At 46.3% G+C, this 13,346-nt stretch overlaps 1 protein-coding gene across 3 annotated transcripts in view; it reads left to right on the top strand.

Moving 5' to 3' along the window:
* LOC127686153 (protein NDRG3) overlaps positions 1–12,789 on the top strand; it is a 65,616-nt gene extending 52,827 nt beyond the window's left edge. For 2 of the 3 annotated variants that reach the window (XM_052184102.1, XM_052184101.1), the window contains 8 exons: positions 1,564–1,667; positions 2,679–2,744; positions 2,852–2,903; positions 5,006–5,053; positions 8,673–8,708; positions 8,825–8,876; positions 10,093–10,131; positions 11,235–12,789. In XM_052184102.1, the coding sequence (XP_052040062.1) occupies positions 1,564–1,667; positions 2,679–2,744; positions 2,852–2,903; positions 5,006–5,053; positions 8,673–8,708; positions 8,825–8,876; positions 10,093–10,131; positions 11,235–11,416 (579 nt within the window). In that variant the 3' untranslated portion in view covers positions 11,417–12,789. The remainder of the gene's footprint in view (positions 1–1,563; positions 1,668–2,678; positions 2,745–2,851; positions 2,904–5,005; positions 5,054–8,672; positions 8,709–8,824; positions 8,877–10,092; positions 10,132–11,234) is intronic. The other variant, XM_052184103.1, reaches the window with a different exon arrangement.
* The last annotated feature ends 557 nt before the right edge of the window (positions 12,790–13,346 follow it).

Genomic DNA, 13,346 nt, shown 5'->3' with positions numbered 1-13,346 from the left:
TGGGCGAGGCTGCTCTCAGCCTCACAGATCTTGGCACTCAGAGACAGAAAGCAGCCTTTTCCCCACCTGTCCCCCGTGAGCAGAATGCCATCTGGGAATGTTTGACAACACCGATGCCTCACCAGACAGCTTTAGAGCCACCGGGAGGCTCAGGAAAGCCTTCACAGGAATAGAAATTTCAGAGGAAAGAGCAAAGAATGCTGAGATGCTTTTGTGAAAGGAGCTTAGAGACGACCTCATCCAACCACGGGCTGCTGGACACTGACATTTCCGGCAGGATGGCTGCTGTCCTGGGATGCTTGTTGTGGGGGATTTGCCTCCAGTCCTGTTTTCTAAGGGAAAGTAAGTGATGGACTGGGCAATGAGGTGTGGAGCTGTGAGGGCTGGAGTGTGGAGGGCAGTTACAGGGAGGGGCGGAGGCTGCTCAGTCAGTCTGCATCCTTAATCCTAGATACCCCTAAAGGAGAATGGAAGGTCGGATAGAGCAGGCTCTTACCACCTACGGATTATGTGCATGCTGAGTAGTTTTTATTTTATCTGGTGTAGGTTGCATAAGCCTGGCTCTTCTTTCAGAAGAAACTACTTAGCAATTAACTACTTAGCAATCTCTCCAGCACCTTGGCTTGATTTTAAGAGAGGGAAACCAAAGGCCTGAAACATAGCATAATATGCCACCATCATCCACATAGAAAGTGATGGAGCTGACATTTGAATCAGATTCTACTTCCAAAGTCATAGTCTTTCTTTCATTATTTTCTTTTATTTCATTTCATTTTTACCAATGTTATGCATTTAGAAGAAGGAACTTATTCAGGTTTATTACACAGAATCTGTGACACATCCCATTTCCTGTTTCCTATGGGCAATCACTTTAGGTCTTCTGATTCCATGCTCTTGCCTTTGACAGTGTCTGTCCCCAGAATTGGCATCAAACTTAGATGCTCTTTGTTCAGCTTCCCAAGTGCTGGGATTTATTCTACTTCTTGGTGGGTGACCTCCATCCATATCATTTTCTTGACAAAGGGAACATAACTCACATATATTGTGATGCACATACTGTAAGTGCATGCCACTAAACTTTGTCCTATGGATGGATTCTCTTATATATCCTTAGATATTATTATATAAAATGTCTCCATACAAAGAGAACTAAAAGGTTCTCCTGTCTTCTTCCTGTTCATCAATCCCCCTAAACAAATTACTCACTGTTCCATTACCTCTCTTCTTTACTTTTGCCTATTTTCTCATTTAAAATAAGTAAAATCATAGTACACACTGTCTGGACCTGGCATTTTTTTGCTCTATATAACTAACTTTGGTACATTCAATTACCTGTTGGTGCCCTGGTTTGACACAAAATATGGAACTGAGCTATGATGAGGCCTATAAGTGCTGTTGATGTTAAAAGCTATTAGCCATTCTGTGTGTTAATACATTAGAAACTCTATGCACCATGCCGTATCCCTCAGGAGCACAATGGCTCTGGTCACTGAAAAGACAAACCAAATAAGATGCACTTGTTCTGCAGCTCAGTTTACTCGTGTTTCCTTCCACTTGTTCTAGGAGGAGTTGCAGGCCAATTTGGACCTCATTCAAACCTACAGACTGCATATTGCTCAAGATATCAATCAAGAAAATCTCCAGCTCTTCCTGGGTTCCTATAATGGGTAGAGTTGTCTCCCATCCCCTCAGTTAACTGTGTAGTCCAGCTCTAAAATCTGCTTGCTATCCAAGGAGGTAGGGAGGGAAATACTACAGCCATTGCTAAACAATGGGCTTGCCTGTGGTGTTTGACCATTCTAGGATGGAAAAGCTTTAAGATTTTAAAAAGAGCTCCAAAGAAGTACACTGTGGGTTCTAAAAATAGTTTCAGTTTCTAGGTTGTCTTAAGGGAAAAAAGAAACCCAAATTAACATATATTCAAAAAAAGCAAGTAGTACTGGGGTCCAGAGGACAGCCAAGCACCTGTAGGAAGATGAGGGCAGGGACACTAGGTCTTGATCTTACTGCTGTTTGCTGCTACCTTGTCATAAAGCAGGTAGAGTGGTATGTGGATATAAGTCAACTCCCTTTTCCTTGATTATTTCAAAATTCACTGTCATCTCTTTCCCTGTCCAAGGGTAGGCTGAGGAGAGAGTACTGATTCTTACCCTAGGAATCATTTTTCCAAAGAAGGAATGTGGTGGGGAAGGCTGCATGAGTCAGCTGTACATTTGCAGAGACACACAGCCAGTAAGGTGCAATGCCAGGATTTAAATCTGGTCTGGAGAGCTTTCCTATTTTTAATTGAAATAAAAAAGATAAAAGTCCTGTGCAAAGCTATTATAAGTAAAACTCTCTTCCCACATAAAAGCACGCCTTTCCCTCTTCAAGGGAATGTGCTCATTTCTATAGACCACTTCGAAAATTCTGTCAGCCTAGAGGATTTCAGCAGTGCAGCTGCTTGAGTTTTAAAGTTCTCCCCTTTTTAGCATCCCACAAACCCCCGTCCTTCTTGTTCTGTAGCATGCAGGGTGCCCTGGAAGGAGTTCCTCAGGGGCGCAGCTCAGGGCCTTCCATCTTCAGTACAGAAAAAGACAGTGTTCCTAACCCATCACACTCTGGGTGACATGTCCAGGAGACACATGAAGGGCCCTGGTTTTCCTGTAAATCATGCTGATTCTGCTTTGTGTGTCTAGGCGCAGAGACCTGGAGATTGAAAGACCTATACTGGGCCAAAATGATAACAGATTGAAGACGCTAAAGTAAGTGCCTGTCTCCCCACTGAGTTGCTGCCTGTCACGACTGACCCGTGGTCAGCAGTGTTTGTGCTTCCTTGCTGACTGGGCCCTCTTCTTCCCCCTGTTCCTAGGTGTTCTACTTTACTGGTGGTGGGGGACAATTCACCTGCTGTGGAGGCTGTGGTAAGTGGTGCTGATGTAGTCCATGGTGTATAGCAGGCACCCTGCTGGCACCATAGACATATGACCACACCAGGTCATGCTGTGTCTAATCGCCTCTCCCAGGCTCTATTGTGACATACTTGAAAACCAGTTCCCCAGAAGTGTCACCAGGTCTCCTTGGATTGATCAGTGTGGTCCTTGATGGCTCTGTGTGCCACTGTCCACTCTGGCAGTTACTGTCAGATTTTTACACCCAGCCTTCCACTTGAGAAGTTACCACCACAAATACAGTAGGTGCAGAAGCCCCTGAGGGCCCTAGCCTTTCCTTCGTGTTGACTTAAATAGCATGTTCCATGATTTTTTTTTTAAGGTATAGTTTATCCAAATAAATAAGGCCTTTTCATTTTACTTCCACATTCCTGTTTTTAGAGAGGTGAGGCCTCATCTGAAATACAGAAAAAACACTTCTCTGTTCACAGGCCCACCTCTCTTGCCAGAGCCCCTTATGCCTCTGATGGTAGTCACTTAAGAGTTAGCCCAGGGATATCAAGAAGAAAGCCCCAAGTGCTATTGACACCTGGTTGTGCTCACTAATTCAACATCATTTTGAGCATCTCCTGACATCTCTGTTCCGGGATTTAGGAAATGCAAAGACATGTCAGAGACCAGTGATCATCGAGGCAGAACATTAGCATATCTCCAACCCCACCAGAAAACACACACAGCCCCAGTGACTCTGGTTAGTTAAACATGGAGACATAGTACATTATATGAATTACAGAGTAGTGAAAAAAGGGAAAGCATGGTTTATTATGCAGAGACAGAAGTTGATTTCATAGTAAATATTCATAGCTTATCTACTATACTCTTGAGCACTGTGACTAGATATCCATTTTCAAATTCTACCTGTAGAATTGTTGCACAAAAAGGATGCGCTTGTTTCCCCTGCCTGCATTGTCCTTCACATAGAGCAGACTGAGCCTCTGACTGGAGCCTGGCTTCTAGATCATCTCCTGGTTTTAGAGGAGTTTTGTAAGCCTGCCCTTCAGCAATCCCGAGATCCCAAGTTCACCTGGATTGCTGATTCTTGCCTAGGTAACTCGATCCACTCCCCGACAGCTCACTACCTCTTTAGTCCTGCACATGTGCCACTGCTCTGCTAAAGCACTCAGACCCTGTCAGCTCAGTCAGCTCCAGTCCTCCCTCTGTGGGTGTCGGCACTGTACTGTACACTTGCTACCACAGTGACTCGTGTGCCCTGCACCGTCCTGCTTTCTCCACCTCTGCACGGCTCCAGACACCCTCCTCTCCTTCTTGTCTATCTCTGAAAACCCCACTTGGCTTCTGTGCGTCCACTCCACACAGCAGTGACAGTGATGGGCATGAACTTACCTCACTTCCTTTCTGGCATGTATAGTCACACACGCTCCCGGATCACAGCTCTTAGCACAGCTTCTGTGTGCAGATTCTTAGGAAATGTGATAAGGTAAACTTGTCTGATTAAGTGATTAAATTTGATTAAAATTGTTTGATTAAAAAGCATTTGATTGAAATATTGACCTTTTAGAGCTGGAGGTATATGGCTCAGTGATAGGGCATGTATTCAGAGACAATCTCTCAAACCGTTTTCTTTGAGGACACTTTCATGGCTATAAGGGTCCAAGATCAAAACAAGGAGATGAGCCAGGCCATCATCCTTGATTTTAATGACCATCACAAAGGAACAAAGAATTCAGCTTCACACTGGGGAGCCAGAGACCTTGAGTCAGAAGAGTCAGAGGCTGGGGCGTGGCAGCCGTCTGCTCCGGGCAGGAGGGGCTGAGCAGGGAGGGGGACACAACTTGGTCCAGTTGTGCTGAGAAGGCGTGGAGGGGATCCCAGCAGGGCGCAGCCACAGTCCTCTTCACCTCTCTGAGAAGGGAGGTGCCTGCCCAAGTGTCTTATGGATTTTAGAGTCAGCCAGCAGGCTGTCTCTAATGCTGTTCATTAAAACCTGAAAATATCAGAAAAGGAAATGAACTCTGAGCCATTAGCCAAGCAAGCATCACACAACAAGATCTATCTGGTTGTAAGATCACTAATGTGATAATTCTAGCAGCTTATAAGATTGTTTTCTTTTTCAGGTTGAATGTAATTCTCGCCTCGACCCTATAAATACAACTTTGCTAAAGGTAGTGTGTTTGCTCTCACAGCCGGCCATTGTGATAACTGAGAGGCGTTCCAACTCTGTGCTCTAAGCTGCACTGGACGATTTTCTTCTCCCGCTCATGAGTGTTTATGTTCTCGTTCTCTCTCTCTCTCTCTCTCTCTCTCTCTCTCTCTCTCTCTCTCTCTCTCTCTCTCCCTCCCCCTCCCACCCCTCCTCTCTAAAAGAATAAGAAAAAATACATTAATTACATTTATATAGTTATTGGTAGGGGACAACGCATGCCAGGGCACACATGGAAGTTAGAATGACTTCCTCTCTCCTTCCCTCATGTGGGGCACTGGTGTCAGGCTCAGCTGCCAGCACTTTGATCCTCTAAGCCATCTCACAGCCCAGAGAATATATTTTCTAAATTACTGATATCTTGCCCACTGAAAAAGAAATATGCAGTGACATATTAGTGTCTTTTTTCCATATGTTTTTAGATCATAATATCAGAGGAGCTGGAGGTCTGGGCATGGTGGTGCATTCCTTTAATCCCAGCGCTCAGGAGGCACAAGTGGATTTTTAGTGAGATTGAGATTAGCTTGAGCTACAAAGAGAGACACTGAAGAAGAAAAGGAAAAAAAAGGCTGGGATGATGGCCTATATTTATAATTCCAACTCATAGGAAGCTGAGGATGAGGGTTGCTATAAATTTGAAGCCAGCCTGAGCTACATAGTGAGTTCCAGGCTATCCTAGCCTGTAAAACAAACAGGCAAATAAAGATTAGAAGATATTTATAACCCTGTATCTGTTTCCTCCATTTATGTTATAAACATTTTCCTATTCTACTAAAAATTAAACATTATAAAATTACAAGAAATAAAGTAACACTGAGAATGTTTTATATCCTGAGTCCTTTTTGTTTTGTTTTTCAAGATAGGGTATTTTGGTATAACAGCCTTTGCTGTCCAGGAACTCACTTTGTAGACTAGGCTGGCCTCAAACTCAGAGAGAGAGAGATTCACCTGCCTCTCCTCCTCCAGTGCTGGGATTAAATATGTGTGCCACCATGCCTGGCCCTTATTGTATTTTTAAAAAATCGTCTAAGCATGTCTTAGTAATAAAGGATTCAGTTTTTCTCTTAGGCCACCTTATCTTTGTTAGACATTTCTAGACTTTCAAGAGTATCATAAGTGTCCCCCAGACAGCAGTTCCAGCTGATCATTGTCCAAACAGACATGCTCATGTGTTTGGGGACTGGCCTGCTGGCCTGCTGCCACTGCTCTGTCTCCATCCACCAGCTCCTGCCTTCTTCCCTTCCTCTCTCAGGTGTGTGTCAAAGGGAAGCCCCATTGCCAACAGCAACATGTAGCTCTCAGAGCACACACAGGCTTACTGCCCTGGACTGCAGATGATTGATGGGCTTCTCTAAAATATGAATTAAAACATTTATGGCTTCAAATTTGATATTTACAAATTTGGTGGTACCCCCCCCCCCAAAAAAAAATCAGGAGTTGAAGTTCATTCTCAGCTGAATGGCAAGTTCAGGCTGCATAAGACCTGGTCTCACAAAACACTGAACAACTTAGATGGTTCAGCAAGTCAAGGCGCTCACCGCCAAGCCTGCGCCCTGAGCTGGTGGAAGAGGATTGACTCTCACTAGTTACGGTCTTTGATATCTCTCTCTCTCTCTCTCTCTCTCTCTCTCTCTCTCTCTCTCTCTCTCTCACACACACACACACACACACACACACACACACACACACGGCACACAAAATAAACGCAACTTTTAAAATTTAATAAAAACTGATGGGGACTTGAGAAGAAGCTCTTTGGTTAAAAGTGCATACTACTCTTGAAGGGAACCACCCACATGGGCGTGGCTGGAGCTCTCCACCCACATGGGTGTGGTGTGGACCTCTCCACTGAAGCTTGAGTAGTGACCAGCGCCCACCCCACCCCACTGAAGACGCTAACCTTCAGCCCCTCATTGCCTTTAGCCTCCCTCGGGAGGGTAGGGTCTTATAACCCCTTTTCTCCCTCCTCTTCCTCCTCATCTTCCTTCTCCTCCTCTTCTACTTCTTTTTCTTCTTTTATAGAAACAGTAGCTCCCTATATGGTCATGGCTTGCCTAAAACTCACTATGTATGTAACCTGGACTGGCCTTGCCCCAGATGCCAAAGGGCTTCTGTTAGAGGCATGTGCATGTGCAGCAGTATCTTACTTCTAACCAGTTTTAACCTCTAAGCTTTGCAAAAGTCCCAGGCCACACTAGTTTGTTCCATTTTATTTTATTTTATTTTATTTGGTTTTTTTTTTTGTTTTTTTTTTTTTAGATTTTGGTTTTTTTTTTTTTTTTGAGACAGGGTTTCTCTGTATAGCCCTGGCTGTCCTGGAACTCATTCTGTAGAACAGGCTGGCCTCGATCTCAGAAATCCACCTGCCTCTGCCTCCCAGAGTGCTGGGATTACAGGCTTATTCCATTTTATATTTGTCAGGTTAAGTGGTTGTTTCTCAGGCTTGTTTTTCTCAAATTGTTCCTTCTTAAGCTCAAATTCTAATGCCTTTTGTGACTTTCTTCTGTCTTAAATAGTGGCTCCCATTTTAATAAGATTTTAATTCCATCAATGAAACAAGGGATATACATTTGTACCTTTAAATAATTATTTTATTTTATGTGTATGAGTATTTTGCCTGCAAGTGTGTGTGTGTGTGTGTGTGTACATACCATGTGTTTGACTGGACTGGTGATGTCCAAAGAGGTCAGAAAAAGAAAAAGGTGTCAAATCCCCTAGATCTGGAATTGCAGAGTGTGTGAACTGCCATATGGGTGCTGGGGATCAAACCCTGGTCTTCTGGAAGAACAACGTGCTCTAACTACTCAGCCATCTCTAGACCTTTCATATCCCTTTAAATAGAGGCAAGTCAGTGGACTAGCCCTCTCTGAGGTCAGGTCATATCATCTGGAAGGAGGGTGTTGGCTTCTGTCTCACCAACATGCACTGGGGACAGTGTTGAGTACAAGCTGGCAGATGCTGCAGCTCTGCTGCTGAGTTAGAAATGCTGGTTCTCTGGCCTCATTGCACACCTATTCTCAGTCAGAATCCCTGAAATAGTATCCATGAATAAGGATTTAACGGGATTCCAGTGCCCACTAGCAAAGCTCTAAGACTGCACAATGAAAACCCTTCAAAAGTGAAGAGCAGCATCCCAAGATCCAGCTGGGGAGGGTGAGGGGCTGGACAGCTTTCCCCTCCTGATGGCATCATACCCTTTGTCATAGAGTAAGGACAATAAAGAGATGAAGGGGACTAGGAAGCAGACATGGTGACACACGCCTGTGCCCAGGTACTCAGGCTAAAGGGAAGGACTGAGCAATTAGCTGCTTTGGTACGGGCAGAGCCAGGGTGAATGGTGAAGATGGCAACACTGTCAGCCCAACAAGGGGCCTGAAAGCCAGGACTTAGCGTCCTGTGATGGACAGCCTAAGAGTTTCTCGGGTATTGCCAGTGTCAAGGCATAGAGTGCACCCAAGTGATCCAAAGGTGATGCAGTTAAGCGTCAAGGAGCCTACCATTAAGTCCTGCCCTTTTGACTTGGGATGGTGAGGGGCCCCTTCAGCAGAAGTCCACTGACTTAGATGTTCTTCCTCTTCTAGATGGCAGACTGTGGAGGACTGCCCCAAGTAGTTCAGGTAAGGAAGTGTCCATTATAATTACACAATTACACACACACATATATACACACACACACACACACACTGTTACCTCTCTACCTATGCAAAAATTAATGCTGTATTTGTCCCCACAGCCTGGGAAGCTCACCGAGGCCTTCAAGTACTTTTTGCAGGGAATGGGCTACAGTAAGTTGTGTATATTTTCTATTTATTATAAATTCATAGGCAATAGGATAAGTTTCCATCTTAGAGGCCGCAGTTCTCAGGACATGACCCACGTGCTAGTCAGCCTTAGGTAGAGAACAGCAGAGCACAGAGCGGTTGTCGTTCACCGTTTGAATTAGGCTGACAGCTAAATGTCTCAGACTAAGACTGACTTTGTTAGTTTGTTTTGTTTTCCTTTGTTCTTTGAGACAGGGTATCTTTGTAGCCCCAGCTGTCCTGGAACTCACTCTGTAGACCAGGCTGGCCTCGAACTCAGAGATCCACCTGCCTGTAGCTCCCAAGTGCTGGGATTACAGGTGTGTGCCACCACACTTGTCTTTAGGAAGTGACACTGAGCACGCTGGGGCTGGAGTATGTCAAACTTGCTCCTGGGGCAGCCAGTCCACAGCAGAGCCATGGCTGGACCTTCAAGCCTGACTCCAGGCTCACATCGTCACCATGGAGTTTTGGCTGCCCTCCCACGAGTCGGAGCTTGTGGTGCATCTGGACATGTACTCTTTGCCCACAGAAACAAAGTAGAACATCCAGAAGGAAGGAATAGTGTCATTAGGAAAATCTGTTCCGCCATGAGATGAACTGGCAGTGTATGTCCACACGTGTGTGTATGTCATGTGCTGCTGTGTCAGGCTCTTACCTCCCAGACCCCTGAGCTTTCTCATCTGTCACAGAAATGTACACTTCTCGAGGGTTTTAACCCCAGTCCAGAACTCTGCCTAGCAGGCAGTTTTCCCATTGTTGTCCATTGATGAGCTGCCTCAGAAGCTGGGCCCTGGACTTAGAACTGTAGCTGACAGGAAGACCATGTGTGTCTTGTCTAGAGTGGCTATGTTGTCCCCGTCTGTGAGCTGCTGCCAACCGAGCCCACACACAGCCCTCTGGCTCATGAGGAGGAAGAGTCCCCTCCTTGCCTGTTCTCATCCTTTCTCAAAAATCCCAGACGAGGAAGCTGGGTCCTGATCCAGGCTAGGGAGACTGGATAGAGTGAGGGTGGAATAGGTTCCCTGGTCTGTTTAGAGACATGACTTTAAAGTGCTTACGTCAGGCTCTTCTCTGGGATCAGGAAAGAAATGTTCATCCCTGGCCAAATATCCCGTTAGCATTGTCTAGGCAGCCAAGGTTGCCACTTAGCCCGTGTGGGTCACTAACCTGCCTTTTCCTGTGTCCATCCTGCTTCCAGTCCCGTATGTGCAGCTCAGTCACCTCAGCAGCGAGTCAGGTACCTTCTTGTGCTGGCCCTGCCCGCCTCCCAACTACGCTCTTCCTGCTGCATTGGCTGCCTGCAGCATGTCCGCCGTTTCCCTGTGCAGTGAGAGCCCGATAGAACAGGGCTCAGTGTGTTCTAAGACTTTACCCGACAGAGCAGGCCTGGTCCCTGTAAGAAAAGAGGATTCTGTCAACTGCCCAGGCGGCCTCTCACCCTCAGCTAGGGTGACAGCCTCAGCGAAAGCTCAGCAGGGAAGGCCCCTCTTTCACGGCCACCACAAATACCTGTTTGCTTATCCTTGACAGGAGCCCTAGACAGGAATCAAAAAGGGAGGGACTGCAACCTTGACTCTAGGTAGAACAGCATCTGTGAGCAGAGGCCACCACAGATGGCATCCTTTGATCCCAGTAATGAACAGACAGCAGGGAAATGACTGCTGATCCAGTCTAAGAGGTAGTGAGTCATTCCAGTAAGGCCCTGTGCAGGCTGTGCTAATGCCGAGAGGACCTTACAGTCAAAGTAGTAAGAGAAAAAAGGAGTCTAAATTAAACACCCCCAGAGTCGCTCCCCTCTCAATCCCTGAACCCAACAACCTGTACCTCTTGCCTGTGTAGAGCTCAGCTCCAAAACACCTCCTCTCCCTCTCCCCTCCGTGTCTCCTCCCCAGAGGGCAGCAGCAGCCTGTGGACACGGATGGTAGTCTTGTTGTATCGGGCTTGCACTGTGTTTGTGAAATACCTTCCTACTTGTGTGGTTTGTTGTTCTTTCCCTGGTTTAGTCTTGCATGCACTGCAGGTTTTGGTGACCAGTATCTGTCCCCAAAGCCCCCTTCCCGATCACTGTATGAATGGCGTGGGCACAGCTAAGAGGCTTTACTCTGTAGGGTTTCCCATCCTACTCTGAAGGAGACTCTGAGGAGAAGCCAGATGCAGGGGATCAAAGCAGCCTTGCATACAGTCACTTCCAGCAAATAGTGCAAAGTGCGGGGTTGGGGGTGTCTTATGTCACCCTGGGCACCATTTTAGGTGGGCTGGGAAAGGTAAAGTCTTTGCTGCACCTTGTAGAGTGTCTGGGCTTCACCAGGCTCCTCCTGACCGTGTGCTTCTTTGTTACAGTACCATCTGCCAGCATGACCCGGCTCGCCCGATCACGAACCCACTCCACCTCAAGTAGCATTGGCTCTGGAGAAAGTCCCTTTAGCAGGTCTGTGACCAGCACTCAGTCAGATGGAACTCAAGAATCCTGTGAGTCCCCTGATGTCCTGGACAGACACCAGACCATGGAAGTGTCTTGCTAAGCAGATGCTCCTCCCCTGGACCATGCAAGTCCCTCCTCCTTGAAGTGACCACTCTGTATAGAACATTTCATTCCGTCAGCGGGCCCCCACTTCCTTTCACTCACGCATGGCCACAGCATCTCTCTCTAGTAGCCAGGATGTCATTCTCTCCACCCTTTCTGTGTGTACCAGAGCCACACCCATGCCATTACTGTAACATTCCGACATCTCCATCTGACCTGATCTCCATATCTTCTCTTGCCAGCCCTTCCCTGTGCTCCCTCAAATATGTATCTGACGAGATTCTTTAATTCCCAACTCCATGTGTGTGCGAGCACGCGTGTCTGTGTTTGTGTGTGCATAGTTCCGTGATTTTAGACATGCTTTCTTGTAGTACTTCTGCAAAGGGACTTTTTTGAATCTTCAGTGGCATTTTTTAAGGGAAATATGCAGAGTGGATATCTGGGTGGGTTGGGCCAGAAGATTGGATTTTGGTTTCACTTGGACAACAAACAGTATTTGCAGAGTGATTTCAAGAGAGAGCAGGTCAGAGGAATATGTGAGACTAGTTACTGTGTGGGCCATTGATTGGCTTGATCAGTAGAAGGGATAACTATTACACAGATAGGCAGGCAGGGTGACAGTCACCTCCCCTGTCCACGTGGATCCATACCCGTCATTGTGTAAATCAGAGGGACAGATCTGAAGCCTGCGAACAATGTCTGGTACACCGTGGAGTTTTCTCCAGAGAAGTGGCCCAAGCTCTAGATTAGCCAAGAAAGCTGGAAAACAGAGCGCCAGACTTTGCTCTGCAGAGAAAGTGCTGTCCCTGTAGCATCTGATTCCACTGACCAGACACCCACACATCCGCAGGAAGTGCTCCTGGTCTGATGGAGAGCGGCTCTCCATCCCCCAGTCCCAGGAAACAGAGTGATATTTTAAAATGCCATTGATGATGGGGGTCTTTCTGGGGAAGAGGAAGGACCATAGCACACCGTCATGATAAATAAGTGGAGCCTAGGTGTCAGAAGACATAATGGAAGCCAAGTCACCTTGAAGGTGACTTTCTGGGAAAGTCTTAAGTGTGCAATGTCCCTTTATAGGGGGGAGGCGGAAAATCTCAGGGCAGTTCTGTCCAGGTAGAAATATTTTTGGCCCCCTGTCTGTTGTTGGTGAGGGGGTCATACCAGCCAGGGAGACCCTCTGGGAAGAAGCTGCCACACACAAGGACTCTGGAAGTATCCAGATGTAAGCCCAGCCAGGGTCATATGGTTCCAAACCTGAAGAAAAAGTTTTTCACGCACTCCTTGCTTTCTGCTAAGATAAGAAAGGTGTCACTCTGCCAGAGTGTGACTTTTTACAGATTAAATAAAGCTGTATATGTCTCATTGTTACCTGGCTGCTGGTGTTATTTCTCTAAAGCGACTCTCCAAGGCTTGGGGTTGGTTTCTTTGACTGGTTCTAGACTGTGCATTTTCTTACCTATGATTACTTATCCCATTCTGTGACTCTTAGAAGAGGGAATAATGGACACTTTCGAATAAATAACGTGTTTGAGATCTTACAGCCAGTAAGGAGACCTGCTGAATTCCCATCTACGTGACTTGTCCAGCTCCCTTCAAAACTCCCAAGAGGCTGGATAGTGCTGTTTTTGAAGAGAAGCTATAGCCCAGGGAAGCTAGTCCATTTCTTATGCCCCATCATCTCTGAAACTCCTGGTCCAACTGCCATGGAATAATTTATAACCACTTTCCTGGGTTCCTCTTAAGATAGCAGACTATAATTCTCCAGAAGCTGCTGTACTACATCTCTGAGGAATAGTTTGAGGAGGCCACATCTTGCATAGGGTAGAAAGAACTGTCCACTCTGAGAACAGAAATGGGATGTGCTTATCTCAGGAATGAAGGTTTTAGGAGGGAGCTGGTGGCTATAACAGGTTTCTAAGGTTCCA

This window comes from Apodemus sylvaticus, chromosome 5, assembly GCF_947179515.1.
Source record: "Apodemus sylvaticus chromosome 5, mApoSyl1.1, whole genome shotgun sequence".
In the NCBI taxonomy this organism is placed as follows: domain Eukaryota; kingdom Metazoa; phylum Chordata; class Mammalia; order Rodentia; family Muridae; genus Apodemus; species Apodemus sylvaticus.
Note: the sequence above shows the minus strand (reverse complement) of the source record. Positions and strands in the feature narration are given on the sequence as shown.